This window comes from Pipistrellus kuhlii, unplaced genomic scaffold, assembly GCF_014108245.1.
Source record: "Pipistrellus kuhlii isolate mPipKuh1 unplaced genomic scaffold, mPipKuh1.p scaffold_m20_p_9, whole genome shotgun sequence".
Classification (NCBI taxonomy): domain Eukaryota; kingdom Metazoa; phylum Chordata; class Mammalia; order Chiroptera; family Vespertilionidae; genus Pipistrellus; species Pipistrellus kuhlii.
The window spans coordinates 36,370,105-36,395,232 of NW_023425595.1; the positions used below are offsets into that span (position 1 = coordinate 36,370,105).

At 42.0% G+C, this 25,128-nt stretch overlaps 1 protein-coding gene across 1 annotated transcript; it reads left to right on the plus strand.

The window, feature by feature from the left end:
* The first annotated feature begins 149 nt into the window (after positions 1-149).
* On the plus strand, positions 150-19,688 carry AAMDC (adipogenesis associated Mth938 domain containing). The gene is made up of 4 exons (XM_036428561.2): positions 150-274; positions 4,776-4,925; positions 17,182-17,277; positions 19,408-19,688. The coding sequence occupies exons 2-4, from the start codon at positions 4,794-4,796 to the stop codon at positions 19,546-19,548; spliced, it is 369 nt and encodes a 122-aa protein (XP_036284454.1). The 5' UTR covers positions 150-274; positions 4,776-4,793; the 3' UTR covers positions 19,549-19,688.
* Positions 19,689-25,128: the final 5,440 nt, after the last annotated feature.

Sequence of the window (25,128 nt, forward strand, 5' to 3'; positions counted from 1 at the left end):
AAGGGAAGCCGGGCTGGGAGCGAGGGGGCGGGACTTGCTAGGGACGGTAGCCAATAGACTTTGGGGGCGGGGCTCCGGGCGGCTGGGATCAGAGGGGGCGGGACTTTCTAGGGACGGTAGCCAATAGGCTTGGGGGGCGGGGCTCAGGGCGGCGGAGGGCCTAAGGCTGCTTCCGGGCGGGGCGGGTGTGGGGAGAACACCTCGCTCCGAGGGTTCCGAGCTCTCCGAGGCGGAGCGGTTGGGGATCGCAACTCCCTGAAGAGAGAGGGCTTTGGTGAGTTTGGCGGGGGACTCCGAGAACTGGAAAGAGGGCCACGGGACGGTGAGGGGAGTTCAGGAGAGTGAATCGGAAAAGGAAAGAGAATAAGAAGCACGATTGTGGGAGAACGTGGGGAAGAGGGTACGGGAGAGGGGTGCCCTTCACTCGGGGTTGGGATGGCACCTGTTTGAGGACAAGTCTGCGGAAGTTGGCCGAGGGGTGTTGCTCGCTGCTGCCGTCCAGGATTCGCGGCTTTGCTTTCGGAAAAACAAGTGTCTGAGGGCTCCAGGGGACGAGGGCCTGCGGGACGGGGCTCTGCGGAGATCGCCCGTCTGAAAAGCCGGGGTCCTGCCAGGAGATCGGAGTCTGGAAGGACCTGCCTCCGCGGGAGGGCAGAGGGGAGAGAGGACGGGGCTGTGCTGGGTGTGTGTGAGGGCGAGCGGCTCTGTGGAGACCCTGGGGCAGTGGTTCTCCACCTTCCTAAAGCCGAGACCCGTTCCTACAGTTCCTCCTGGTGTGGTGATCCCAACCATACAATTATTTTCTTTTCTTTTTTTAATATATTTTATTGATTTCTTACGGAGAGGAAGAGAGAGGGATACAGAGTTAGAAACATCGGTGAGAGAGAAACATTGATCAGCTGCCTCTTGCACACCCCCTACTGGGGATGTGCCCGCAACCCAGGTACATGTCCTTGACCAGAATCTAACCTGGGACCTTTCAGTCCACAGACTGACGCGGTATCCACTGAGTTAAACCGGTTTTGTTTATTTTCATTGCTACTTCATACAGTTATTTTCATTGCTACTTCATAACTGTAATCTTGCTACTGTTAATAAATCGCAATGTAAATATCTTTGTTTTCCGATGGTCGCGACCCACAGGTTGAGAACTGCTACGGTAGAGCCTAACACAGATATTTACATTACGATTCATTAACAGTAGCAAAATTATAGTTATGAAGTAGCAACGAGAATAATGTTATGGTTGGGAGTCACCACACCAGGAGGAGCTGTATGGAAGGGTCGCGGCATTAGGAAGGTTGAGAACCACTGCTTTAGAGTCCAAGGGGATTGATTGGTCTGTGGGGTGGGGGCAAAGGGTGGGCGTGATAGGAGATTGGGTGGAAGGGTAAAAAGTTCCATAGAGGACAGGGTTCTACCTCGCTGGGGGCAGCAGTGAGCATCCTCCCAAAAAGAATCTCAGAAACCATCAATAATGCAAAATGGAATGTACAGCCGGAGATGTATTGTGCATTATGGTTTAGGAGCTTGAGCTTTAGATTCAGCCAGAATTGAATCCTAACAGAACTTCTTGATACCATTGGGGAAGATTCTTAATTTCTTTGAACCTCTGTAAAGTGGGGGTGATAACAGTGCTTACACCATAGGATCTAAGTAATTCACAGTAAATTTATTAGCACCATGCGCCATCTGGCATATTGTAAGTACTTTTTAAAAAGGGAGTTCCTAAAATTTAGATGGAATCCAGCTATAATGTATACAGTTTACTACTTTAAGCCAAAATTTTCAGTGTACATTTAAAACTTACATAGTAACTACTTCCTAAGAAGAATTTGAGGCAAGGTACAGTATAACCATGTAAAATGAGACAATTAATGATTAAGAACTTTATAGGCAAATAATTATTTTGGGAACAGATAAATGCTTACCACACTTAAACATTGAATTTTGTTCTGCATTTCTAGGTTTAAAAAAAGGGAAAACCATAATGGTCGACATCATTCTCATTATCTAAAGAAAGAAAAACTACTCATTTATCAAAAGAGAAAAATTATAAGAGGAATTTATTACCTAGAACACTTATTTCTAATATTCAAACCCTTTTTAAAAGGGAAAAAAATGTTCTTTTGAAATATATCAAATACTTTTGAAAATTCCAGTTTAAGAATTCTGATGTATATACTTTCCTTTAGTTCTTTGAATATATTTATAATAGCTTCCTTGAAGTCTTTGCTACATCAAACATTTGGGAACACAAGTACAGTTTTTGTTTTTTTAAAAATAAATTTTAAATTTATTTCAGAGAGAGGAAGGGAGAGGGAGAGAGAGAAACATCAATGATGAGAGAGAATCATCAATGGGCTGCCTTCTGCACAGTGGATGGAGACCAAAACCCAGCATGTGCCCTGACCATGAATCAAACCAGCAACCTTTTGGTGCACGGAATGATGCCCAACCAACTGAGCCATACTGGGCAGGACCACTGCATTCTTAAATAAATTTATATATATATATATATATATATATATATATATATATATATATATATATATATAAATTGTTGTTGTTGTTGACAGTATAACAGGCTCCTCTATCTCCCCTTTCCCCCCGCCATACTCACAGCCTTGTGTCCATTCTGGATATGTGGAGAACTTATTCCCCTATGGCTGTGTCAAATCTGGGAAATTCCAGTTAAATCCTTCCCTACTCTCCCAATATTGTTTGCCCCAAATATGAAGGAATCAGAGCCACCTGTCATCCATATTCACTTCCACTAAGATCACTAGTTTAAATCGTAGTGCTTAAAATCAAGTGAGCCTCCTCTGACTGTAGCAGCAAATCTGTTGTTTTTCATGCTCTGCTCCAACCACATTGAACCTCTGTGCCAACAGAATTAATGTGGGGGCCTGGGAGTGGTCCCAGGCAAGAACAACAACATACCTTACTGTTCTTATCTGAAATTCAGTGGTTGTCATAAATAAATATTTCTCAGTTTATACATATGCATTTAATAGTATTTCTAGAGCACCAGGTGGTTATTTTTATAGTTTTGTCCAGCTTTATATTTGCTTTTGGGGAAAGGATTATCAATCTCTTCACTCCATCATGCTGAAGTAAATCTCCAACTTTTCATTTTATCTCAAAAAAAAAAAAAAAAATCCTGAGAATTCCTTCCACAGTCTGAGAAGTAATTATATTATCTAGTTTCCAAGGCTGGATATTTCAGAATCCCAAGAATAACAGTTTACTTATTAGACCTCTAAAGAAAAAGTGACAACCACATAAATGAGGAAAATGCTTCTTAACCCATAGTGGATTATAGCTAACTATATTTTGCATATATAATAAGGAAATTACTTGTTTTAAAAAATCCAAATACTGGCATTGTTCAGAAAAATTTAAGTTTCTAATTATTATGAAGCTGAACTGATGAAACTTGTTCACTGAAATATTTTGACTTGCATTATTAATGCTTTATGTCCCAACATGTATATTTTTAAAAATCCACACACAAATGAAAATGGAAAAACTGCCCATACCTTATTTCCCCTATTTTTTTACTTGCAATCATATACTTAGGTATCTTTTGACCCCATGAGGAAAAAAGTAGCTAACATTCAGAACAACCAATAACAGGAAGAAGAGAAAACTTTTTTTTTTTAAATGAAAAGTTGCCTGGCTGGTGTGGCTCAACGGTTGAGCATTGACTCAGAAACCAAAAGTCCACTGGTTCAATTCCTGGTCCTGCCTGCCCTATTGTGGGTTTGATCCCCAGTAGGGGATGTGCAGGAGGCAGCTGATTGATGATGTTTCTCACTTAATGAAGTTTCTATCTCTTTATCCCTCTCCCTTCCTCTCTTAAAAAAAATCAATAAAAACATTTTTTAAAAAGGGATAAAACGTTCCTCATTATAGTGGATTCTTAAGCATGTTCTCCACATATGCAGCATACTAGCTGGATGTCTTTTGGCATAATTGTTACACCTTTGGCCTGGATAGCACATAGGTTGGTGTCTTCAAAAAGGCCAACCACATAAGCCTCACTTGCCTCCTGCAAAGCACCAATAGCTGCATTCTGGAAGCACTGATCTGTTTTAAAGTCCTGAGCAATTTCTCGCAGCAGAAGTTGGAAGTTTGAGAATCAGATGTTCAATGGACTTCCGATAATTTCATGGAGTGCTACAGTACCAGGCCTGTAACGGTGAGCTTTCTTCACCCTTCCAGTAGAGGGCACACTCTTTTGTGAGCGGCTTTGGTAGCCAAATGCTTGACCACTGGTCAATTTGTGAGCAGTCTGCTTTGTAGGAGCCATGGTGTAGAGCAGCGATTTTCAACCTTTTTCATCTCATGGCACACCATAAACTAATTACTACTAAAAGTCTGCGGCACACCAAAAATATTATAATTTAGGTATAATGTTGGTTTAGTCACACCGGACAGCTATTGTTGTGTTGGCTGTTGTCATTTTTTTATCTGACAGTCTAAGGGAAAAGAAGCCAGTGTCCCTCACTAAATAGTCAGATATTGCATGTCTAAAAAATTATTGTGACATACCAGTGTGCTGTGGCACACCAGTTGAAAATCGCTGGTATAGAGACTTCCTTCCTTACCCCCCTTCTCCTTCTGCTAGATCTCTATGAGCTAGAGGCAGCACTAACATTACAGAGTGATAGTATTATATTTAAAAATATATTTTTATATAGTATACCTCCTGCATTTTGGAACTATTTCAACTTTTATAACTGATTTGGTACTTTCTTTTAACATTTCAGGTTTCAGTTAAGTTCCTTATGTCTTCTCCTGAAATTGCTTCCCTTTCATGGGGACAGATGAAAGTACAAGGCTCTACTAAAATCTATAAGGACTGCAAAGTGTGGCCAGGGGGAAGTCGGGATTGGGATTGGAGAGAAACAGGAACTGAGGTAAGCTATTAGTGTTTGGTTGATACTGCATAAGGCTAACAAAGTGATTTCCACCATCCTACGCTATAATGACCAAGTGAAAAGTAGCTCGCTCTCTCTTTCCTTGAGATATAATTCAAGTATGCAATTCAATGGAGTTTTCATTGTCATAAGCTTATGCAGTAGTTACCACTACTGATTCCAGAATATGCTATCACTCCAAAAGGAATCCCCATAACTATTTTCAGTCACTGCCTCTTCTTCCCCTCCCCCAACTCCTGGCAACTACTAATCTACTTTCTGTTGCTGTAGATGTGTCTATTCATTCCAGATAAACAGAATATTCAATTCTCTTAGGATTGGAAATGCTGGGTCATATGGTAACTCCATGTTCAACCTTTTGAGGAACTGCCAGACTGTTTTCCAAAGCAGCTGCACCACTTTACATTTTAGATTTTAGGAATGTGTGATGTTTTCAATTTTTCTAAATCTCTCTACACTAGGGGTGTCGAACTCAATCAGAGAAGGGGCCAAAATCTAAAATCCAGCCTAAATTGCGGGCCGAATGGTTTACTGAACAGTCATAAACTGTCATTGTGATGGAAACGCAGCGGAGTGCAGTGATGACAGCGCGGTGCGGGCCACATTGCAAGGCCTGGCGGGACGGATTTGGCCCGCAGGCCTTGTGTTTGACACATGTGCTCTACACCAACACTCACTATTATTTGCTTTGTTTTTATTATACCCCTTCTAGTGGGTACGAAATGTTCTCTCATTGTGGTTTGAATTTGCATTTCCCTTGTATTGCACTTCCTCTAACATTCTCAGTGTGCAATACCCAAGGTAGAGTCTGTGTTCATGAGTGGAGGTTGGATGAAACAAGGGAAACCTTACCTCTCACCCACACTCACTTGGAACTTAGTCCCACAACACACAGCTGGGGCAGGACGTGACAAAATGGAGTCCTAGTCCACCCTGGGTAAACCTTTCCAGCTGGAAGATGAGAGGAGAATGTTCTTAGCTGCAGCAGTGGAGTGGAGTCTCCACCTCATGGAACTGGGAGTGGGGAGGCTGGCAGCAGTCCTTCCTTAAATACCATGATTTCTCACCTTTTCTGCCAAATATTTATAGACATCCTTTAATAGATGTTTCTTCATTTGCTCTTTGCTCTAAGGATCATTTCCAAAGGCTTTGAAAGATTTTTGTTTCTATTTTTTATTTTTACTGTTGTTTGAATGATTTTCTTTTTTCCTGTTTGTTGTTGTTGGTGGTGGTGGCAGAGGTTGGTTTTTTTGTTTGTTTCTTTTACTTATTTTCACTTAAGAGCAGGTGGTAGAGCTGTTCATGCTGTAATGATGGAAATTGATCTTCAGTTTTAAATATATATTTTTTATTTATTTCAGAGAGGAAGGTAGAGGGAGAGAGAAAGAGACGAACATCAATGATGAAAGAGAATCATTAATTGGCTGCTTCCTGCACACACCCCACTGGGGATTGAGAATGCAACTCAGGCATGTGCCCTTAACTGGAATCAAACCAAGGACCCTTCAGTCCGCAGGCCAACACTCTATCCATTGAGCCAAACTGGCTAGGGTGAATTCTTTTTTTTAATGTGTTTTTTATTATTATTGACTAGAGGCCCAGTGCATGAAATTTGTGCCCAGGTAGGGTGCCTAGGCCTGGCCAGCGATCAGGGCCAATTAGGGCCTTCCAGCTGCCGGCCGGGGTCTTCTTCCATTCAGTACCACCTCCTGGTGTCAGCACACATCATAGCAAGCAATGGAACTCCCAAACTCGCATGGAAACACTTTGCATATTAGCCTTTTATATATACACTAGAGGCCTATTACACAAAGATTTGTGCACTAGGCCTTCCTTCCTCTGGCTGCCAGCACTGGTTTTCCTCCGGCACCTGGGACATAGGCCTTTGCTTCAGCTGCAGCAGAAAAGCCAAGCCTCTTCAGTCGTCTTCAGTCTTTAGTCTTCAGTCTTCTCTCAGGCTGGAGTCTTCAGTCTTCGCTCCATGCCTGTGTTTACAAATTAACCCACCAACTTTGTTGGGTTAATTAGCTTACTGATTCCTGATTGGCTGTGGGCATTGCAGAGGTACTGTAGATTTGCATATTTCTTTTTTTTTTTATTCGTGTATATTAGAGACACAGTGCATGAAATTTATGCACAAGATGGGGGTCCCCTTAGCCCAGCCTGCACCCTCTTCAATCCAGGGCACCTCAAGCAAAGCCTCTCAAATTTACTTCCTCATATTGCCTCCGTTTTCTCTCCTGGACCATGGCACCAATCCCCCAGCAGTTCTTGCTTCTTAGTCTGCCTTTTTTATGTCTCTCTTCTGTTATAATTTCTAAAAGATAAAGTTGCTCATGTCTCTGCTCTGCTTAGAAAACTCCAGATGCTTTTCATAGACTTCAAAGTTAAATACGATAGTGTTCACGGCCATTGTTTATGATACAGTTCCAAATTAGCCTTTCATTCTCCTCTCCTGTATTTCATAACACGCATTTGAAGACCTAGTATCCCACACCAAATACCTATTGCCTTCCAAACCTACCATTATCTTTCATTTTGTATCTTTTGTGTCTTTGCTAAAACCATTTCTCTTACTTGGAATGACACACTCCCTTTTGAAATCTTATATGTCCTTCCATTCTTAGCATTCGTATTATCTCCTCTAAGAAGCACTTTCTCATAACCCTGGTGAGAATGAGCAGCTTATTCCCTCCTCAGTATTTCTGTAATACTTGCTGCCTCTATTATAGCACTTAGCACAGACTGCCTGTATATAATGAGTGTATTTATCTGTTTTCCTCACTAAGTCCTCAAGTTGTTAGGATTCCTCACTAAGTAGAGCACTTCCTAAGGGTAAGAACTATGCATTTAGCCCAGAGCCTATAAAATAGGAGATCAATATATTTTTGCTGTACTGAATTTTTCATTATAAATGTCATTAAACCAATTTTTAAAAAACCTTTTGTGACATTTCCTCTGAGGTATGTTAATGTTTTGTGTGTTTTTTTATTATTAGTTTTAAAAGGGAAGGGGTAGGTTTTATAGTGATTAAACAATGGAAATACCAAGAAAATGTACTGTCTTTAACCAATGTCCTTGAAATGGTAATTACTATTACCTCCCAATTCTCTATCCATGATTTTTAAGCAACTACTATATAACTGCTCAAATATAGCTTTTCCAAAGTCACACAAAAAATATATTTGAAAATTAAGTTTTGAACCCTAGTCTTACTCTAAAGCCCATACGTTATAACTGTTTCATGCTATCTTCACTCATTTCTCTCCCAAAGCAATAACTATCTTATTAGAGAAGATTCTTCTGTGTGAAAATATGCATAAATCACTCATTTATATATCTTTTTGTTAGGCTGAAAGTGGTCAGGATGGAAGATGTAAAACAAGTGTATTCAACAATGAAGATAAATATTTTTTAAAAGTGTGAAATTAGCTGAAGCCGGTTTGGCTCCGTGGATAGAGTGTCGGCCTGCAGACTGAAGGGTCCCAGGTTTGATTCCGGTCAAGGGCATGTGCCTTGGTTGTGGGCGCATTCCCAGTGGGGGGTGTGCAGGAGGCAGCTGATCGATGATTCTCTCTCATCAATGTTTCTAACTCTCTATCCCTCTCTTTTCCTCTCTGTAAAAAAATCAATAAAATATATATTTTTTTAAAAAGTGTGAAATGAAAAGAAAGCCAAACCAATAAGTACCCACCCCAGAACTTTAAAGGACCTATGGAAAATTTATCCCAACTTTTAATTTTGAAAAATGTTAAACCTACAACACAGCTGTATGAATAATACAGTAAATACCCATACACCCTTTATCTATTAATAAGTCCTCAAGTTGTTAGCATTTTACCATATTTGTTTTTTCTCTCTAAATACAAGCACATACACACACACTCACACTTCTCCCCCAATCATTTGAGAGTAAATGGGAGATACCATATTTCAGCATTTCTCCCCTAAGGACATGACCATTCTCCTACATAGCTACCATACCATTATCATAAATAAGGATATTATCATTAACACAGTATTATCTAATATACAGTCTATCTTCAAATTTCCTCAGTTCCAAAAATATCGTTTATGTCTCTTGGTTTTGTGGTTTTATTTTTACACATAATGCAGGCGTAGGTGTGAAGTGCAACACAATTCCCAGAGAGTCTACCGTCGACCAGACCAAAGGTCCTTGTGCTCGGGACAGTGTTACCTAAGGAAAGACAGAGGGGTTGTTGCTTTTGCTCTTGTTTTTATTCACCTTTTAGCCTGGTTGATGTGGGCAGCCTATTCTGAACTCTGTTAAACTTCTCTTTTTTTCTTAATTTTGAAAAATATTGAACATATTTAGCAAATTAAATAAAAATAGAAAAGACACTTGAATACCATCAACCTGGATTCACCAATTGTTAACATTCTGCTACATTTGCTTGTTTGTCTCTCTGTGGCACTTTATCTCTCAATAATGATTTTTGTTGAATCGTTTGAAAATAAGTAGCATACATTGTGAAACTTGAACTCTAACTACTTTAGCATGTATGTACTAAAGCATGTATATACTTATATACTATAAGAAACTCAACATTGAAATATCATTAAATAATATCTACTCCATGTCAAATTAACAATTGTTCCAATGAAATAAATGTCTTTTATAGCTGGCTTACTTTTCTAATTCAAGATATATTCATTTTGTTGTCATGTTTCTTTAGTCTCTTCCTTTAAAACCAGTTCTCCAAATTTTTTTCCTCTTTTATGACACAAATGGATTTAAAATATATATATGTATATATATATATATATATATGTATATATGTATATATTATTGATCTTTCACAGAGAGGAAGAGAGAGGGAAAGAGAGTTAGAAACATCGATGAGAGAGAAACATCCATCAACTGCCTCCTGCACACCCTCTACTGGGGATGTGCCCTCAACCAAGGTACAGGCCCTTGACCGGAATCGAACCTGAGACCCTTGAGTTTGCAAGCCAATGCTCTAACAATTGAGCAAAACAGGCCAGGGACACACAGATGGTTTTGACGTGTCTGTGATTAGTTAACAATTTAGATTTATCTGATTTTTTTCTATCATGATTAGATTCAAATTAATCTTTTTGGCAAGAATGTTCTTGTCATTGCCAAGACAGTCAATTGTGGCTTCAGTGCATTATATCTGGAGGCATATAAAGTCAGTTTGCTCAGTACCTGTTGAGGTTATTTGATCACTTGGTTAAATGGGTACCTACCAGATTCCTCTATTGTAAAGATACAATTTCCCACTTGTAATCAGTACATAATCCGTAGAGTAATATTTTGAAACTTTGTGATTATCATATTCCCCAGCAATCTTTCATCCAATGATTTTAGCATTAACTATTGATCCTTGCCTGAATTTATTATTACATTAGTAATTGCAAAATGATTTTTTTAAAGGTTAGGGGTTTTTTGTTTTGTTTTTAAAATATGTATATTTTTTATTTCAAAGAAAAAGGGAGGGGGAGAGAATCATTGAGAAGCTGTCTCCTGCATGCCTCTGACGAGATTGAACCCCCAACCCAGGCATGTGCCCTTGAATGGAATTGAACCTGGGACCCTTTGGTCCACAGGCTGACTCTGTTTCTATTGCGCTAAAATGGTGATTTTTAAAAAATATTTTTTATTGATTTCAGATAGAAAGAGAGAGAGGGTGAGAGAGATAGAAACATCAATAAGGAGAGTCATCAGTTGGCTGCCTCCTGCATACCCCACACTGGGGATCAAACCTGCAACCTGGGGATGTGATGTCCTGACCGGGAATTGAACAGTGACCTCCTGGTTCACAGGTTGATGCTCAACCACTGAGCCATACTGGCCAAGACAAATTGGTGTTTTTTATAATTCTATCATTTCTCTACATTCATTAGCTGAATTTTTCTGTGAAGAAGAGGTTTTCTTCTGACACTATCATCATTTTTATTATCACTCTGGGCTCATATTTTCTTTTTTCTTTTTTTTTTAAATATATTTTATTGATTTTTTACAGAGAAGAAGGGAGAGAGATAGAGAGCTAGAAATGTCGATGAGAGAGAAACATCGACCAGCTGCCTCTTGCACACCCCCTACTGGGGATGTGCCCGCAACCAACGTACATGCCCCTGATCGGAATTGAACCTGGGACCCTTCAGTCCGCAGACTGATGCTCTATTCATTGAGCCAAACCGATTTGGACTCATATTTTCTTTTTTAAATTTAGTATGGGCTAGATCTGAATGTTTGTGTCTTCCACCAAAATTTGTATGTAAAAATTCCAATACCCAAAGATGATGGTATTAGGAGGTGGGACCTTTGGGAGATGCTAGTCATGAGGGAGGAGCCCTCATAAATGAAATTAGTGCATTAGAAAGGAGACTTCCGAAAGATCCCTTCCACCCTGTGAGGGCACAGTGTGAGGGGTCAGCTATGAACCAGGAATAGGGCCCTCACCAAACTGGGCTTGCTGGTACCTTGACCTTGGACTTCCAGCCTCTAGTCTAGAGCATGAAAAACAAATGCCTGTTGTTTTATAAGCTACCCAGTTTGTGGTATTTTGTTGTAGCATCCCAAAGAGAATAAGAACATGTTTAATCTCTTACCATCTATACTAATAAAGGGTAATATGCTAATTAGACCCGGAGACCTTCTGGACAAAGACAGGGGCTTGGCCAGCTGCAAACAGCCCTCAGCCCCTCACCCGGGCTGGCCACACCCCCCAGTGGGGACCCTCATCCAGATGGGGATGAGGATCCCCACTGGGGGGTGTGGCCAGCCTGCAAAGGGCCATCAGCCCCTCGTCCAGGGCTGCCATGCTCCCTCCCTCCCCCGCGGTGACCCTCACCCCCATGGGGACGAGGCCAGCCTGCAAATGGCCATCAGTGCCCTCTCCCAGGCCAGCCTCGCCCCTCCAAGGGGACACCCACCCTAATCCGGGACCTTCTTCAGGGCAGACCAGCCAACCTCCCCCCGCCCCCACACACCAGGCCTCTAGCTATACTAATAAAAGGGTAACATGCTAATTAGACCAGGAGATCTTCCAGATGTCCTTCCAGGTAAAGCATGGTGGTGGGGCCAAGGCAGAGTCGGTTAGGAGCAAGCAAGTTGGCAGGGGGGGCAGTTGGGGGCGAGCAAGACTGCAGGTGGGGGCAGGTGGTGGAAAGCAGGCTGACAGGGGGGACAGTTGGGGGTGAGCAGGCTGGCAGGGGAGGCAGTTGGGGGCAATCAGTCCAGCAGGGGCGGGCAATTAGGGGTGATTAGGCTGGAAGGGGGCAGTTGGGATTGGTCAGACCAGCAGGCAGAGTGGTTAGGGACGATCAGGCAGGCAGGCAGGTGAGCGGTTAGGAGCCAGTGGTCCTGGATTGTGAGAAGGATGTTCAACTGCCAGTTTAGGCCTGATTCCAATAAACCGGCAGTCAGACATCCCCAAAGGGGTCCCAGATTGGAGAGGGTGCAGGCTGGGCTGAGGGACACAAATTTTGTGCACCAGGCCACTAGTCTGTAATAATGAAAGTGTAATATACTTAGACCAGACATCCTTCCAGATGAAGTCAGGGCTGCGAGGGAAGCCCGGGTCCTGGGTGCCAGAGGGAAGCCTGTGCTGGCAGCTGGGGGAAGAAAGGCCTACTCTGTTTTATATATATATAATTTTATTGATTTTTTTTGCCCCCCTCCCTCCCTCCCATACATACCCTCCCTCCCCAGAGTTTTATGTCCATTGGTTGTACTTATATGCATGTACACAAGTCCTTCAGTTGATCTATTATCTCCCCCAGATCTTCCTCCTCTCCCCACAGGAAGGCCTACTCTTGCATGAATTTGATGCATCAGGCCTTTAGTAATTAATATTTTTTGAGGTTTAAATTTAACCAGTGTTCTTGTGACATGTTCCCATCAGTTTTTTACCACGGCGTTGCTTTCTGGCATAATGAGATATATTTTTCCTGGTTCAGCCATTTCTTTAGGGAGCCCTGGTTCCTTTCAGTGAGAAATGATATCTAGAAACCCAAGAGCTGGGTATTAGGTGGGCTCATTACTACTGAGATGTCACTACATCTAAGCCCTTTCAGTATACAGAGCAAGAAAAATTGTGGGGTGTGTGTGTGTGTGTGTAATGAGTTCATAATAATACTTCTAGCTCAACCCAACAGCCCCAGATGTTTTTCTCTGTGTTGTTCCACCATCTTCTTGAGCATTTGAATGGTGGGAACAGGTTGGAGCAATGGCCAGAGTCTAACTTAATGGAAGAAGGAAGAGAAGAAAAGCTCATGCTCAATGTTTCAAGGCTCAAACCTACACATGGCATCATTTTTTCTGCTCGTATGCCATTGAATTTTTATTGGTGATAGCATAGTCACATGTTCTACACCTAGCTGCACAAGAAGCACAGAAAATGGAATCTAGCTGGGCAGCAGAAAAGGGCAAAATGGATTATGAAAGAACTAGCAGTCTGCCACTATGAGATGTGAGGATGTTTGCTAATGGACTTTTGGAAACGATTTCCACTCTTCTAAAGAAGCACATTACTAGGCCACACATCTGTTTTTAATGTTTGATTGATTGATTGATAGGTTGATTAGATAGAAACATTGCTTTGTTGTTCCACTTATTTATATTTTCATTGGTTGATTCTTTTGTATGTGACCTGACTGGGGATCGAACCTGCAACCTTGACGTATCATGATAGCACTCTAACCACCTGAGCTACCCAGCCAGGGCCTGTTTTTAATAATTTGATAATTTTGGTGTGTGAAATCTGTTTTCTTTGTAATCCTATATATTTTCTCTTAAGCTTTTAAAACCTTTTCTGAGAAGGGAGCCATAAGCTCCACCAGACTGATTGCCACAGTGGTCTATGGCACAAAAACAGGTGCCTGCGCAGAGGCAGGAAGATCATTTAAGAGGCTGTTAATTCCTCAAGCGATAAAGAGAATGTGACTTGGGCAGTGTCCACAGGGTCAGATTCCAGAGATCCTTTAACCTTCACTCATAGAACCCGTTTTTATCAGCAACACAACTAGATGACAGCTTTGCTTCTAACGTTTATGCTCACTTCATTTTGGCAGGAGGAACTGCTTCCTTGAAAGTGTAATTTAGGAATATTTTCTTTTCAAATTTGATATAAAGTAGAGGGAAATGTCTAAGCCATATAGGATGCCATCTTATTGTTTATCTGGCATAATAGGTATTAGCTGGACATTTCCCCACAATTAAGAGCTTCCCTGCAAGAAAACACAATAAGCTTTTACAACCTTAGACATCCTGTGATGTAAAGCCTCTTTAAAAAGAGGAAGAGTTAGAGCCTCAGTGGTTTGCCCCCAGGGATTGGAAGAAGCAGAGGAGGAGCTGGAGGCAGGTTGAGGACGCCTCAGAAGCAGGCCTCTGCACTAGGCTGTGAGTAATCGCCCGCCAACGCCTGGATCCACAGGCTGCTGCAGTGAGCGTTCATTGCTCCGCACCTGACACCCTGGGCCTGCAGGATAGCACTCACAGCAGCCAGATTTGTCACTTGAGTTCCATTGATTGGCAGCTCTGATGGGCTGCTGCTGTCTCCAGTCTCTCACTCTCCATATGATTATGGTTTTGAACTCTCTTGACCTTTCACCCCCTTCCCACTCGCCTTGGTTCGGGTCAGGGCATCATGGTGCTTCTCAAAATATGGTGCCGTCCTTTGTTAAATGAAGGAGTCCTTCAGTAATTGAGGTGGATTCATTTGCTGAAGGAAGATGAAGCTTTCCAATCCTGATTGTTAATTCTATTAAGTGTTTACTTTGGTCATAGTTTCTGGAAAAAAAGGTTAGGTTCTTCATATCATCACTGTTTAGCGCAGGGTGGTTTTAGGATTGATCAGAGAGCTGTGGGGAAAAAGGCATTTAATCCAATCCTCTTACATTAGTTAAGTTACCGATTATTGTAATCAATAATATTGTAATCAGAAACAATATCCCCTTTTTTTGTTTTGCCTTTTCAAAATTTATGAACCTAAACAACTTTATAGAATAAGAATTCCATCCCTCCTAACTGGGAGAGCGGAAGGCAGAGATACTATTCAGAGACACTGGGCACTAACTCTGCGGCCTCTCTCCGATGAGAGTGTGCCCTTCCTGCTGATCAGTTTGGTCCACTCTTTGAAATGCAGGTGTTCTAACTTAGAACACTCTTTGATATTCCCTAAACATAAGCTCGCAGTCTTGGTGTAAATTCCGTAGGAAGGTGCTGAGGAGGTGAGGCAGAATATAAAGGAGAGCCTGGCTTTGTTATCAGCTCCGGAGCACTTGCTGACCAAGTGAAGAATGTCAGCAGCAGTTGCACACCCCGCGGAGAATCGAGACATAGAGAAAGCCGGGAGAGAGGCTGCCTCTGCTCCCGCTTGGGAGCCACCTCCTTCTGTTAAGTTTTGCTTCCGAACCTAAATAAACCAGGAAGTATGTGGCCGTGTGAGCTGTCTTCCTGCTTTATTTTTTATTTTACTTATTTACTTGTTAGTTTCCTGTGTATTTTGAAATAATTTTAGCCTTACAGAAAAGTTACAAGGATAGTACAAAGAATTCTCACTTTTACCTAGTTAACACTTTCTCATATTTTTTGTATCATCCTTTCCATTGATATATTATTTTTTGAATTGTAACAGATATACTCCTTTACTTCTAAATGCCTGTATGTATTTCCCCCAGAGAACAAGGACGTTCTCTTACATAATCATAATACAATGATCAAACTCAGGAAGTTAACATTTATATAATACTTAATATACTGATCTTATTAATATTTTGGCAATTAACCTAATATAGATGTCACATTTAGTTGTCATGTTAATGGAATATTATAGGATTTTTTTTCATTACTTAGAGAATATTTGTTTCTGTGGGATCATATAGTTTTTCTTTACTTTTAAAAAAATATATTTTATTGATTTTTTGCAGAGGAAAGGAGAGGGATAGCGAGTTAGAAACATTGATGAGAGAGAAACATCCATCAGCTGCCTCCTGCATACCCCCTATTAGGGATGTGCCCGCAGCCAAGGTATATGCCCTTGACCGGAAATGAACCTGGGACCCTTGCGTCCGCAGGCTGATGCTCTATCAACTGAGCCAAACTGGTTTTGGCTCTTTACTTTTTAAAATCCTCACTCAAGGATATGTTATTGATTTGAGAGAGAGAGAGAGAGAGGAAGAAACATTGATGTGAGCAAGAAACATCAATTGGTTGCCTCCTGCACATACCCCAACTCCCCTATTAGTAACATGCAGACCCCAGGAAAAGCTCCAAGATTGAATTTTTTTTTTTTTTTTCAAGACTGAAAATTTATCTCCATAATGGAGAGCAGACAGGGACTGAAGAAAGAGCTGGTCACTCCAGTCTGGTAATTAATAGGGTTTATTAAGGGAAACTTACATACAAGGTATGTCATGGGCAGCTGCAAGACAAAATGGATCCATGAGCTGATTGGCAAGGCCAGAGAATTATATAGGATTTGGGGAAGAGTGGAGGGTGGAGAGTGAGTAGTCACAGGTGTGTGAATGCCACCAGGTATGGGAAATTACATGCTTAACCAGCTCAGGATAACAACCTGTTCCAGGAACTAGCACATAGCAGGAGGCAAGAAAGGGGTGCTGATTTATGTCAGAATGGTTATCAATTACAATCATACAGTCTTCAAGGGGGGTTGCAGAAAGCAACTCCCATTTTGGCCTTGGCACAGGTTTTGGGACAGACAGCGGTCATGTCAGAGTCTCCTTCAGAAACCTCAGATCTGACTTCAAGGCTCTTTTGCTATGTTGTACACACCAGGAGTTTACTTCCTTGTAGCACTTGTAAAAACTGTTTTAATTTCCTCTTAGTCTGCTATATTTTGCACTAGACTTAGAGCTCCTTAAGGACCCAGAACAAAACATTCCTAGGGCCTAGGACAAAAAATTTCTTCAGTGAATGAATAGGTGAATGAATGAATTCTGCAAGAATGCTGATTACAAAGAAAGATTAAAAGAGCAGGTAGCTGGTTTGGTTCAGTGGATAGAATGTTGGCCTATGGACTGAAGGGTTCCGGGTTTGATTTCAGTCAAGGGCACATGCCCAGGTTCTGGGCTTGGTCCCCAGTAGGGGGTATGCAAGAGGCAGCCAATCAGTGATTTTCTCTCATCATTGATGTTTCAAACTCTCCTCCCTTCCTCTCTGAAATCAATAAAATTATATTTTTTAAAAAGAGCAGGTAAATGGTATACTTTTTCTTTTCTCACCCAGCATTCTCCTGGTGTGCAGCCTGCAGATGTGGAGGAAGTTGTCAAGAAGGGTGTGCAGACACTGGTGATTGGCCGAGGGATGAGTGAGGCCTTGAAGGTAGGTCTTGTGAACAGTGTTCTGAGGACAGCTGCTGATCTCTTGGACCTTTACTTTAGAGATATGTCCTTGTTATGGGTTCATCTCTATGTATCATGCACCCTCATACTGCTGATGAGCTAGCGGATGTCCCAGGATAAAATAATGGCTACATACTACTCTCCTTATTGGGGTGGGCTCTCCGTTTCTACCTAACCATGGACCTGTATTGCTTCAAGTATATCTCAGAAAGTATATCTTGGATTTCTCAAGCTCTGCAACTATTAACATTTGGTTCTTTAGATTTTTATAGAACTTTATATTTTATAATAGATTTTTCTAATATTTTCTATCTTCTTAGATGCATTCAAATTATGTTTTCTCCCTTTATGAAAAACATATTTAATTTTACTTACAGAAAAGATTCAATGCAGAAATGCAGACGGAAAAAGTGAAAGATTTTCCCTCTCCAGTCTCCACACTTGGGCACACTGCTCCAATTTTCTAAGCATCTGCAAATATATACACACTTACATATATGTGATATAGGTATACATGAACATACTTACAGCAATTTTTACCTGAATAGGGTCACACTATACATATTGCTCTGTAACATTTTATTCACTTACATTACTACATTATGGACAGCCTTTCACATAAATATAGAGAGATCTACCTTATTCTTTCCTTTAGATAGGTGTTCTATAATCCACCTTCCTGATGAAGGTGCCCTTTACTTATTTACTAGAGGCCCCGTGCATGAAATTCATGCATGGATAGGGTCCCTAGGCCTGGCCAGCAACTAGGGCCTTCCGGCTGCAGGCCAGGGCCGCCTTTTGTTCTGCCCCATCCCCTGGTGGTCAGCACATGTCATAGTGAGTGATGGGTCTTCCAGTAGAACTCCCATGGGGACAATTTGCATATTAGGCATATATATATATATTATATATATTTTTTTTTTTCAGTTTAATTTTGTCCTTGTTAAGATAATTTCTATTATAAAGCTACTGTTATTATAAAATTGTTAATATAGGCCAAAACCGGTTTGGCTCAGTGGATAGAGCGTCGGCCTGTGGACTGAAAGGTCCCAGGTTCGATTCCAGTCAGGGGTATGTGCTGTGGTTGCGGGCACATCCCCGATGGGGGGTGTGCAGGAGACAGCTGATCGATGCTTCTCTCTCATTGATGTTTCTAACTCTCTATCCCTCTCTTCCTCTCTGTAAAAAAAAAAATCAATAAAATATATATATTTTAAATTGTTAATATAGAAAATATCCAGGACAAGCCAGAGTTGAAAATATCTAATAATAATTGCCACTCTTGAGAAACTTTTATATAAATTTATTTGTAAATATTTGTTTAGCATCTTCTATAGGATAGAAACTATTCTAAGCACTAGGGACAACAAGATAAGACAAAACAAGGCTCATAACCCTCATGCATCATAAAAGACATACAATTTCAGATCATAATAAATTCTATGAAGAAGGTGTTGACTTCTGAGGGGTTCCTCTCAATGGGGTGGTCAGGAGGCCTTTCTGAGAAGATATTTGAATGGCAGTATGCATACACTAGTTCACTTCACCCTCACACCAACCCTGTAATGTATCCTTATCATTTCATAGGGGAGGAAATTGTGGTTGAGAGGCTTTAAATAGTTGGATTAAGATCTCTTGGTTGGAACATGGCAAAGTTAGAATTTAGGCTCAGGTTGAACTGACTAAAACATTTAACATTTACATGGTTTGGGTTCTGCACCATGCCAGGCATTTTCTATACCTTCATTAAATTAGTTCTCATACCAACCCTGGAAGCTAGGTATTATTATCCCTATTTCCATACAAAGAAACAAAACCTCAGAGAATTTAATTCACTTAGCCAAGGTCACACTGCTAGCAAGGACTTAAATCCAAGGCTAACTCCAAAATCAGTGCTTTTTCCATTTCACCTGAGATTTTCTTTTCAATCATCTGAGATTTATCTTGATACTGATGTCAACTTCTTAGAAAGCCTTTTTAACCAGTGGCATTCTGGGTGATTGAGGAGTTTTGTCCCTCTCTAATTCTGTAGATTATACTTGCTTCATGGCAGAAAGGAAACCCGGGGAACCTTCCCCCACCACTTATTCATCTTTTTCCTTCTTCCCAGGTGCCCCCATCAACCCTGGAGTACCTTGAGAAACAAGGCATTGATGTACTAGTACTCCAGACAGAGAAGGCCGTAAAGGAGTACAATGCCTTGGCTGCCCAAGGTGTCAAGGTCGGAGGGGTCTTCCATTCCACCTGCTGATGAAGCCTTAAAACAAATCACTATCCTGGCCAATATGGCTCAGTTGGTTGGAACATCATCTGTGCACCAGAAGGTTGTGGGTTCAATCCCCAGTTGGGGTGAGTGTAGGAGGCAACTGACTGAGAAATATCTCTAACACTAATGTTTCTCTCTCACTCCTCTCTTTCTCTTCATTCTTCTCTAAAATAAAATTTAAAAATAAATAAATCATTAAGCAATAATGTCTGTGACTACCACTGTTACCACTCTTCACACCAGCCTCCCCAAGTATTATTATTTTTTTCTTTATTGACTTCAAAGAGGAAGGGAGAGGAAGAAGGAGAAGAAGAGAGAAACATCATAGATCAGCTGCCTCCTGCATGCTGCACACTGGAGATTGAACCCACAACCTGAGCGTGTGCCTAGGAACCTTCAGTCCAAATGCCAGTGTTCTATCCAATGAATTGTTTTTTATTTTTTAAATATATTTTTACTGATTTCAGAGAGGAAGGGAGAGGGAGAGAGAGAAACATCAATGATAGGAGAGAATCATTGATCCGCTGCCTCCTGCACACCCCCTACTGGGGTTTGAACCACAACCTGGGAACATGCCCTGACCAGGAATCGAACCATGACCTCCTGGTTCATAGGTCAATGCTTAATCACTGAGCCACGGTGGCTTGGTGTCAAGCATTTTTTAACAGCTGCTCATGCCAGGTCCTGAACGAGGAAGGCTTTGCGACGCATGGACAACTAAGGCAAGGTGTCTGTCCTTAGTAGGGGAGGGAGACACTGAAAGTCAGGAGAAGAGATGGACAGTTATCAAAGTTAAATAAAATGGCATTAGGCCAGTTTGAGAAAATAAAGTCAAATATAAAGGAAAAAGTTTTGAAGGACAAAGAAAAACTTCAATGCATTAAAATCACATTACAGCCGAAACCGGTTTGGCTCAGTGGATAGAGCGTTGGCCTGCTGAAAGGCCTGGTTCATTCCGGTCAAGGGCATGTACCTTGGTTGCGGGCACATCCCCAGTTAGGGAGTGTGCAAGAGGCAGCTGATTGATGATTCTCTCTCATCAATGTTTCTAACTCTCTATCCCTCTCTCTAACTCTGTAAAAAAATCAATAAAATATATTTTAAAAACAAACAAAAAATCACATTACAATGTTAGGCCCAGACTTCGTGAACCCCAAGGACAACCAGGGAGGCGAGTCTGATGCAATAAACAAAAGAGCCTCTTCCATGCTAGCATGGGCTCTGTCCCACTCACGCTGACAGCCTGGCAGAAGAGAGAGCGAATTTCACCAAGCCCAGGGGTTGTACTCCGGTGGTGATGTCACTATTTTGGCTGACCCTGATTGGTTGGGTGAGGGCTAGGGTCCAGTTACACAAAATGGAGGATAACTCCGCCCTGCCCCACAGTGGAGTTTATCCTCGCCCTGCCCTGCCCTGCCCTCTCAACAATTGATGCCTTGGAATATTTAGCCATCAGGTCAACTAGTATTTATCAAGTATCTTTATATGCTGGCACTGCTATAGACTCCTGAAAAACATCATTAAAAGTCTTGTCTTCATGAGGCTTATATTCTAGAGGGGGAAATAAACAAGTAAATGAATAAATGCATAATGTAAGAAGACTCTGTTGAGAAGAAAATAAGGATAAGAAGATAAGGCATGATTGTGGCTAGTTCAGATATGTGGTCAAGGGAAGTCTCTGAGCCATTGGCAGAATCTTGAATTAATTCAGAGAGCACTTTAATAACAGGAGCTATGTCCTGATAAAACCAGAGGTCCCAGCTGTCTGTCACTACTTGAGCCAATTAAGCAGAGACAGGTTTGAATCGTATATGAGCATTAATTCCAATAATGCTAGCAGTATGGGGGAGAGGAGGTCACTCACAAAAACCTGCTCTCACATAGCTGCTGCTTATATTGGGTAGTACAAAGATTACATGGGAAAGTAGGCAAACGGAATAAGAATGATTATATTGGTTACAGGTTACAGGCAATGCCGGAGGGACTCCATTGTTTGGGCAACAAGGTTGCTAATCTTTCCATCCTAAAATGGGAATGGGCCGGATTCCAAGGTTGACTCCCAAATCCAAGGTTGACTCCCAAGACCCTGGGGCGAACAACCCCCAGCCCAGTTAGAAAGTGGTTTCTTGAATCAGAACAAAACAATCATGGTTAAGAGAGCATGATTAATATTCCTTACTAGAGGCCCGGTGCATGGTAGGTCCCTGGGCCTGGCCAGTGGTCAGGCAGAAACTGACTCTCCAACATCCCCCCCAGGGGTCCCAGATCCAGAGGGTCAAATTTTGGGTTCAGCAACCTCAGTACTTTGGTTCTGGCTAAGGAAGGAATTCAGAGCAAGACCCAAACTGTAAGAGAACATTTTTTTGGCCAATTAGAGAGGTAGAAGAAGTAATTCCTAGATTGAATGGGATTAGGAAGCAAGTTAAGGGAGTAAATTATGGTTATGTGCCTGGGGCAGGGAGGGGAAAGGGGAAGAAAAGGGAAAGGGAAAGTCTACCAGGCCCTCCCTCCTAAGGATTTTAAAGGCGGGGATTTTAGGGGAGGTGCCAGGAAGATATATATATATTTTTTAATATATTTTATTGATTTTTTTACAGAGAGGAAGGGAGAGGGACAGAGTTTTAGAAACATCGATGAGAAAGAAACATCAATCAGCTGCCTCCTGCACACCTTCGACTGGGGATGTGCCCGCAACCAAGGTACATGCCCTTGATCGGAATCAAACCTGGGACCCTTGAGTCCGCAGGCCGACGCTCTATCCACTGAGCCAAACCGGTTTTGGCAAGGAAGAGATCTTAACAGAATATTCAGGGTTGTGGTCTCCACTGATAGGCCAGCACCAGGGCAGCGAATCATTATTCCATGCAGCCGATCCTGACAGGAGCTGTGGGTGGTTTGGTTGCTTATCTGGGCCTGGAGCTGAAATATAACTGAGGCCTAGATGTTATCTCTAGGGAAGAAAGGTTACCTTGGGGTGAGGCTTTCCACCCTGCTGACCTGTACCTGGCTCTTCGTCCTTGCTCTGCTCACACTGTCTAACTGCCTACCACTGTTCTAACTAAACCTAAGGCTCTTCAGACAGTTCCCCCTGGGTCTCCTTCTCCCTCAGTTTGAAATGATGGGGCTGGACTAGGTGACCTTTATAAAGCTTTAGAATGGACAGATAGGACTAGAATGTTATGAGCATCACCTTATCTTTCATCGTCCATCTCCCCCTCCCCCCCCGCCCCCAAAAGGGTTACAAGTGAGAGATTTGGTGTCAAATACATTTGACATTGAACTGTGACTTTCTGTCATCTAGTGGTTGGGCACTTACTCAATCCTTAGAATTAGACTCTTCTCATCTGTTAGACAGGGGTAATATTAGTACCTGGAGTTATTGTACTAAATGGATAATTCTTAGAAAGTCTTAGCACACTGCCTGGCATGTGGTAAGGACTCAATAAATTGAAGCCATTATTGTCATTATCTTTCTATTAATGGGGCTACTGTGTAAAGCCAGTTCATTTCATTTTATGGAGCCCAAAGGAGCTATCTAATCTCTCTCATTTATTCAGTGATTCTCTTTCATGCCCATTTACTAAAAGTCTCTTACTAATTTTCTTATGACTAGTTATTGCTGGGCCCTGGGGGTACTGGAATTAAGTTTGTTATAGTCTTACCCTCAGGAGTTATGTGAAAGAGACAAATAAACAGACAACAAAGATACAGTATGTTAACATCATAATAGTTACAAGGGCCAGAGATGGCATACAGGATGGACTAACTTATTCTTCCAGGATGGAAAGAAAATTAGGGAAGACTTCACTAAGGACATAACACAAACTGAGTTTTAAAGAAAGAGAGGATATTCTTTTATTTACCAAATAAATATTTGGCAAGTCTCCAACTAGACAATTACCAGACATGGCATTTGTTACAGCCATAACCAGAATTGCTCCATCACACTCCTGGTTAATTAGTTTATCTCCATCTAAATGAAATACGTGCTTACCTGAAAGTCCATCATTAAAGTTACCCTTTGAGTTTAAGACACTGTGTCTGTAAAAATTTCCTATTGTGGTGCACAGTACCTGGGAGAGAGGAAACACGTAAGTCTCCATCTCTTTCTACCCTACACCTCAGGAGGCTATAGGAGTGAGATCCTCACACACCTAACACCCAGCCTGGAGGTCCAGGGAGGCCCATTCATTCAGTCCCTTTTCTGCCCAAACCAGGCATTTGTCAGAGACAGGAATTTTCTAGATCTCAGTTTCCTCAGCTCATAAAGCTAGGATGTTTGATAAAATTCAGAGGATTTTCTATTGATGCAATCAAATTTTTCTTTTCTTTTTTGATCAAATATAAGGTGAGACAGCTCCAGTGGGTGCTGAATTAGGCGTGGGTATAATCAGTGTCCTGTGAGTTGTCTCACATTAAAGATAACTTAGTACAAATTCTTCTAAAGGCACAGAAGATCTGGAAGTGAGGCTATTAAACCTTATATAAACCTGCTAATATAATAGCTCCCACTTCTGAATCTACTCTTCATGGTCAATGCTGGAAATGTGCAGAACCTGGAGAGAAGTTCTTTACTTAGTCCGTGTCTTAATTATTAAACCATTTCATTCAACCTGTAGGTTGCGCAGCCCTCACTGCTCACATTTAATTTATTCTTGTTTGAGTAGTTTCTAAGAGAAGTCTACCAAGTGCTAGGTGTGTATCTTTCACCCATAATTCTGGTTTGCTGAAGTCAATCATGTCAAAGCCAAATATATTGTAAAATCCTTCCAGAAACTGGAGATCCAAGATGGCTGCGCCCAGGTGAACACCTAGCTGCAGCCGCACACAACAATTTCAATAAAATACAACTAAAATATAAAACGGACATTGCCCAGAACTACAGGAAGGTTGACTGACTGGAAATTCTACAGCGAGAAGCAAGGAGAAAACCAGAAGGAGGCGCGGAGGAGCTGGAAAAGCCAAGGTACGGAGACACGAGGCGGGCGGAGAGGACGGACCTGAGAGGAGGGAGGCCGAGTGCCTGGCGGGCGTTCCCCAGCGGAAAGGAGATAAAACTCCGACTGTGCTGGGCCCCCGACTGCTCTGGACCCCAGTTCTAGGCCGGACCCCGGGGACTCAGGCTCAGCCACAGGGAGCCGGGCTGTAAGGCGAAACCCCGGGGAGAGGCGGAAGGAGGTCCCGGAGGTGCGCACACTGAGCGCAGAGAAGGGACGGTCGGCTGTGCCGGGGGATTGCCCTGACGGGAAGGAGACTGGGGCTCCAGACTGCTGTGAACGCCACCTCCTACTCCACTTCCAACTGAACTGAACCCCAATACCGGGCTCATTGTGGGAAAGCATAGACTGTTTGGCAGCAGGCGAAAATCGAGGGCACCTCTCTCTCAGAGGCGCCGGCAGCAGCGAGCACTGAAGGACTCACATAGGGCGGGGCTGACAGAAGCCAAAGCTGCAGGCTCCACCCTGAAACCCCGCCCCATCTGTAACTGCGAAATGAGACAACAAAATAGATCAAAAACGAAAGAATTGGAGGACAAAAAGCGTCTGGATATAGAGTTCAAATCTA